We start from the raw sequence: 6,705 nt of genomic DNA on the forward strand, positions 1-6,705 counted from the left end.
GTTTCAGGTGCAGCATTCCATTTACCTTTATGCATACAATTTCGTTTTTATGCTACAAATAAAATAACCCACAAGTAGTTTCACATCACCTGTGGAACAGAGGCAGATTATCAAATGTCAAGTAAAGGAAGTAGCGCAATACATTTAACGAGCATGTATAGACAATTCCGCCACTGTTCCGTGTTACCGACCGGCCTCAAATATCTTTAAACTCATAACCTTTAAGTAATTCATGGTAATTAAGTAGATTCCATAATAATTTATGTCGTTTGTCAAGAGGGGCATCCTGTGGAAATTACATGTAAGCAAGCACATCATCGCCATACTGCTCGACACTATAAACCTGGATGTAAACAAGAAGTTAAGGTGTAAACTGTACTTGCAAACTTCATCCAACCTGCTCTGTAATTATCCAGTTCTTTTGCTTCTTGAGGTTTCATGCTGACTCCATCATCATATCGATGAATTACTTTCGCATCATCAGTATTCGGGAAACCACGAATTCGCAGATTTGACAGTGTCACAAGAACATTGCCTGTAATTATGTATAGAAATATTTACGTTAAAATGTCAGTGTATCTATGCAAGGCTAAGGGTTTGCCATACTTATAATTTTTTTTTTTTTTTTAGGTTTCCAGTGTTAATTCTAATGCCTGTTTTCTGTTTTTAGAAGCGTGATACGATATGAATGTTTATATTTATTTCCGTGTTCTTATACGAGGTATTTGGCATGCAGTGTTGTTAGTTTGAAAGATTTTCGTCCGTTTATTTCATGTACTGTAAATTGCTCCAGAATCGGGCATTTATAATTTATGTCTACTGTGCAGTAATGGTAGGAAATGCTAGTTATGTCAAATGGATAGTAGTCACATGTACTAATTCATGTCTACTGAGTAGTAGTAGTAGTAGTAGTAGTAGCAGTAGTAGCAGTAGTAGTAGTAGTAGAAGTGGCAGTAGTGGTAGTAATACTAGTTAATGTTAACTTATGTCCAATATATAGTAATATTGGTAGGTACTAATTTATGTTTATTATGGTGACAGGAATGTGGGCGTGGGTGGTGGTATGGTCGGGGCTGGCAGGTGGTGTGGCGGCCTTCTGTCCCAGCGGGTGCAAGTGCAACGACCACGTACCCACCGCCAGCTGCGTCGGAGTCGGCCTCACCGTCCTGCCCATACTCTTCAACCCGGCCCTCCGTCGCCTCAACATGGGCCACAATTTCATCACTTCCATCTCGCAGAGTCTAGTCTTCTTTGACAAGTTGGAGGAACTGGACTTGTCGCATAACATGCTGACGTCTCTGGGCATCGGCAACCTTCAAGAGCAAAAACATCTTCGTGAGCTGCGTCTGGCACATAACAATCTCACCACTCTCACGCAAGGAGCATTTCAGGGACTGAAGAATCTAAATCTGCTTGACCTCAGCCACAATGAGCTGACTGAGTTGCCGTCTGGTGTACTAAGTGACGTGCCGCGGCTTTCCGTCCTGCTTCTGGCCCACAATAACCTTCACTTTCTCTCACAACATACATTTCGCGGTTTACGCACCCTTCATTTCCTTGATCTCTGCTACAACTACTTTAGGAATGTGCCAGCTTCTGCTCTAGATCACCTAAACGCCATAAAATCCATTCATTTGTGTTACAATCGCCTTACTCGCATCGAGTCACAAGCCTTTACCACAGTGGCGCTTACTTCCCTCTCGTTAGAATCTAACAGTATTAACCTGGTGGCAGTTGACGCATTCCAGCATTTGCAGGAACTGAAACAACTTAACCTGAACGACAACCAGTTAAGTGAGGTACCGGTCATCCCGCGCAGCGTCACCTCACTCGCACTAAGTAATAATAATCTGACCGCCATTGGGCCAGGGGCTTTCCATAATCTCAATAAGCTGGCAACACTGGATATTTCACGGTGTCCTCGCTTAGCCTGGTTTCACCCGGATGCCTTCAGCCACTGCATCAGTCTGCAGCGACTAATTATATCTCACAATCCTTCGATACGACACTTGCCCAAGGGTCTCTTGAGCTCCTTACCACGCCTGAGCAGCTTGGACCTCCGCTCCAACAGCCTTCAGACGTTATCAGAAGCCAGCCTACCCATGACCTCGCTGGTTTTTCTGGACCTGCGGAACAACACGCTAGTTTGCAACTGCTCACTGCGGTGGCTGGCGCCTATCGTGGCTGGCGTCAACACCACACTCGAGGCGCCTGATATTCGGTGTGCTGCACCACCCAAGTTAAAGGGCTTTTATCTTTCTAGGTAAGACAATATCCTTGTACCGGTGTTTGTTAGCTTTAGCTTTGTACTTTACCCAGCACAGCATGATACTTCCTCATTATTCAGTTCAAATGATAAAAAATCAGCCTTACTTCCATTCTTTCGTCGGCTTTCTCACTTAATTCTGAACCAAGTAATAGGCTAACAGTGATCACATATGTTGCCCATACTTAACAGTGCGAGTCGAGAGAAGGTGTAGCGTAGAGGGTGTTAGCAGGATGTAAACAAAAGCAGTAATGTTTCAGTGTCACTGCTAAGCTTCATGCAGGTTTGGTATTATCATAATTATTTTATGCACATATATATATATATATATATATATATATATATATATATATATATATATATATATATATATATATATATATATATATATATATTTTTTTGCATGAACTTCAAGGCAATCATTTGTTGTTCGTACAGCTTAGTCGTTAGTGCACCAAGCTTTCTCAATTTAGAAATGTAAATTTGTTAGACCTTAGCAGATTATTACGGTAATGAAGCAAAAAATTCATTCATCAAGACTTTGAATTGTGTGTACACAGTGTGATATATATATATATATATATATATATATATATATATATATATATATATATATATATACATACATATATAAAGTAAAAAAAAAAGGAATGGCTTAATTGTGAATGAGTAAAAGCGTTTGTGATACTGAAAGGCAGGGGGGAGGGAAGGCAATATTTATTTTGTTGTTCTCCTCACTTTCCACTGCCACCCGTCGTTGTTTTTATTGACAGTTGTACGCTGACGGTCGCCACTGCAGACATTTGCCCTACAGCACTTTGATGTAACGTTGCAGTGGCTAGGAGTTTTTTTTTTAATGTTTGTTTGTGTTCGGTGTTGCAGTCAGGTGTTTGTTGAAGCCAGGTGTGTGATGCAAGGAGTTGTGTGTTGCAGCCTAGTGTGTGGTGGTGTCCGGTGTGCTACGCAACTACCACGAGTTTTGTTGCAGTGTGCATGTCAGGGGAATGCAGTCAGTTGTGGGATGCTAGCAATTGCATAGTCCAATCAAGTGTGTGTGTAGTGCTGTGAGGTGTGCGTTGTCGTTACGTGTGCTTTGCAGTCAGGTGTACGTTGCTCTCACGTGTGTGTTGCAGTCAGATGTGCGTTGCTGTCAGGTGTGTTGCAGTTAGATGTATGTTGTAATCAGGTGTGTGTTGCTGTCAAGTGTGTGCTGCTATTAGATGTGTGATGCAGTCAGGTATGTGTTGCAGTTAGTTGTGTGCTGCATTTAGGTGAATGTTGCAGTCAGGTGTAAGTTGCATGTAGGTGTATGTTGCAGTCAGGTGTGTTTTTCAGGTTGCGAGGGAGCGGTCAGGTGTGTGGGTGGTGGGGCCAGGTGGTGGCGGGGGTGGTCGTGGTAGCGTGTTGTGCCCTGCTCCTGGCCGCCCTCACACTGCTCCTATGCAGGTAAGCTACACACACACACACACACACACACACACACACACACACACACACACACACACACACACACACACACACACACACACACACACACACACACACACACACACACACACACACACACACACACACACACACACACACACACACACACGTGAGTGCGTACTTGCACATCATCGTTACCATTACTCTGATCATCTTCCTTTTCCAAGTCCACTTAATCACTGACATGAGTAAAACTGAAGACAAGGAAAATAATAACATAAACGCATGAGAAGCAACTAGCAGAGCGCCCAAAGAATGGCTCGTACATCTGTTCACTCCAGACTGAAGACTTCGTAATTCTCGTAAAGGCGATACTGTTCATACGATGTTGCGTTTTCATTATATCATTCGCTGGCAGCTGTGGGGCACAGTAATTTCGTTTACTGGCAAGTTAGAAAAGAAGTTGTAACCCGTTGTTGCATGCTTCACTCATCCACTATTCCTGAGTTTTCATACCTCACTTTCACACATATTCACTAACCATGGTCAACCATTATGTTGATCCTACACATATCCACCACTACCCATTCTCACGAACATCCATGTTGTTTGCAAATTTTAGTTATATTCATAATGTTTGTGCAATCATAATAGCTAAGCACACCTTCCTTTACCATTGGGCAACAAATTTCCTAACCCCACACTTTTTACGCTCCACCTGACAGATTCAGAGGAGGGTGTTGTTATCGCTGGGAACAATAGGTGTCCGTCTGTACAGCTGGGAGGCAGGGCGGTTGGGCGGCTGGCCGGGCGTAGAGATTTTGTTTCAGGGCCAGAACTCAGAAAGTATTCACTGTAGAGTCTTAAAATTTCCCATAGTTAAGTGTCTTATAGTGAACCGGTGCCATTTGATAGGCAGAATGCTGTGTCTTATGCACTTTCTTTGAAAATAATGGAAAAGTTAAAAAAAAAAAAAAAAAAAAAAAGAGATTTCAGTGCGACCTGTGCAGGAAATCTGACGTGCCCAGGACATGTTTTCTCAAGGCGTTTTCCTTATGCCCACCTAAAAGAAAAGATTGGGGGGGCGGGGATGAGGGCAGTTATGCTCATGGTCAGATGTGCAGGGAGTGGGGGGTATGTGCTTGGTCAGATGGAGGGTTGCAACAGCATAGCATTGCCTATGTTTTCATCTTTCATATACGAGTACTTTACCTTCTAAACATGTACACAGAACACAACAGAGCACACAAAAGGTATGCAAACACAGCGAATGCTGAATACGTGAGCACACCAAAATAAACAGACCGGCAGGAACACAATACCAGTGAAGAGACAAGCATCTGCAAGCTTATGCACACAAACGCAAGTAAGGAATTAAGATAATACGCATAAGGATGCATTCAGTTAAGTGGGCCATACACATTCATACCCTCATGCTTTCACACAAACTTTATGTGATTATGCATTTACAAGAGCATTAAAGCGGACGCTCACGCACTCACGCACACACACATTAACACAGGCAATACCATATCTCTCTCATATATATATATATATATATATATATATATATATATATATATATATATATATATATATATATATATATATATATATATAGTTTTTAGTTAGCCTATGTACTATAAAATACATTTATAGTCATTCACAAACTTTAATCCACAGAATTAATATGGTTCAAGTACACATCAAGGACGTGTAGCACATTTGTCCATATGTATCGGTAATCACTGCAGAGATGTTTGCATGTATAAAGGATATTTGGCTTCAAAATTTCTCTCGTGAATAATTATGTCTTGCGTGAGTCTTACTAGTGCCTGGCTTCTCTTGTCACAGATACCGACGGAGGCAGACGAGAGAGAAACTGGGACGTGGATGGCCCCCAGGCCCCGTGGCACCATGGCCACCGGACCACCACTCTGCTCCCACACGTCATATCATGGCCGACGAGTACGTGTATCACACCTACTCCTCTGTCAGGAAGGTGCCCGTCACGGAGGTCTGAGGCTGGCACTGATCTACGGCTGGTATTGGGCGGGATGGAACTGGCAGCTGTACGCTATACATTCCTTTGATAATATACCACTTCTCAATGATGGCAAATATATATTTTAATCTTGCTGTCTCTAGACAATATATTCTCCTTTGGTCAGACTTTACGACCTGGCGGAGTTAAATACAGCCTTCATTTGCTGCTTCACTAGAGAAAGTCGTACCCGAATCTGAATCAGTTCGTGTGGAGGTAGCGAGACTAGATTTATACAATATATTTCCTGAGTGAAGGGGATAATACCTTGGCTGCAGTGAATTTTTCTGAGCGAAATAAAATCGTCTGGCAGTTGACTGGAAGAAAATGCACACATCTTCATATTCCACCAAAACTTCAGACATTTTTTTCTTTTTTTCATGGTGAAGGATATCGCTTGATGTTACGTCATATACCACAAGGCGCTTTATTATTGGTGTATAGCTGGGTGAATCAAATCAAGGCAGAAAAATGATACACAAGAAACATGAGGGAGTCGTGGTATGGGTATGATATGTTGACTCCTTTGCTGTGGTAAATTTCTGTGAACTGAAGAACATCATCGGTCGTAAAAGGAATTGGGGGTCGCATTGCAAGATTTATGACACGCCTTCCTTAGCGATTTTTTCTGCACATTGCACCTCACTGTCGTCTTTCCTAGTATCCATGCAAACTCGGGTGACACTGAAGCGATATACGTATTATGTAAAGTAATGGTATGGCGTAATATGCGAAATAAATGGCTAAGGAAGAGGGGCTGCGGAATCTCAATATCCACTAAAAAGAGACCCATAATGCAATGTTCTTTATTCAAGGGCAAATTGTTAAATACCATTTTTTTACACTTTGGTGCCATTGCGCTTCTCTTCAACATTATTAAATCAACTGGCGGCAGCCGAAATAAAATGCAAAATACGTAACTCACAACCAAAGGGTTAACTCCATCAGTTGCATCGAGGATTTTGTA

General features: G+C 42.1%; 1 protein-coding gene across 1 annotated transcript; it reads left to right on the forward strand.

The window, feature by feature from the left end:
* Window positions 1-1,043: 1,043 nt before the first annotated feature.
* Window positions 1,044-5,717, forward strand: LOC145409238 (uncharacterized). Its single transcript, XM_080279720.1, has 3 exons — window positions 1,044-2,263; window positions 3,602-3,712; window positions 5,549-5,717. Exons 1-3 carry the CDS (start codon window positions 1,044-1,046, stop codon window positions 5,715-5,717), a joined length of 1,500 nt encoding a protein of 499 aa, XP_080135846.1.
* The last annotated feature ends 988 nt before the right edge of the window (window positions 5,718-6,705 follow it).

Source organism: Coenobita brevimanus, chromosome 80, assembly GCF_032717465.1.
Source record: "Coenobita brevimanus isolate Jiangsu-jjx chromosome 80, ASM3271746v2, whole genome shotgun sequence".
Classification (NCBI taxonomy): domain Eukaryota; kingdom Metazoa; phylum Arthropoda; class Malacostraca; order Decapoda; family Coenobitidae; genus Coenobita; species Coenobita brevimanus.

What these genes read in the sequence shown, in the direction of transcription:
- LOC145409238 (XM_080279720.1), top strand. Translation starts at nt 1,044, where the DNA reads ATGTGGGCGTGGGTGGTGGTATGGTCGGGGCTGGCAGGTGGTGTGGCG. An exon ending in AAGGGCTTTTATCTTTCTAG is followed by an intron (nt 2,264 to 3,601) that starts GTAAGACAATAT and finishes TGTGTTTTTCAG; the next exon opens with GTTGCGAGGGAGCGGTCAGG. An exon ending in CTCACACTGCTCCTATGCAG is followed by an intron (nt 3,713 to 5,548) that starts GTAAGCTACACA and finishes CTCTTGTCACAG; the next exon opens with ATACCGACGGAGGCAGACGA.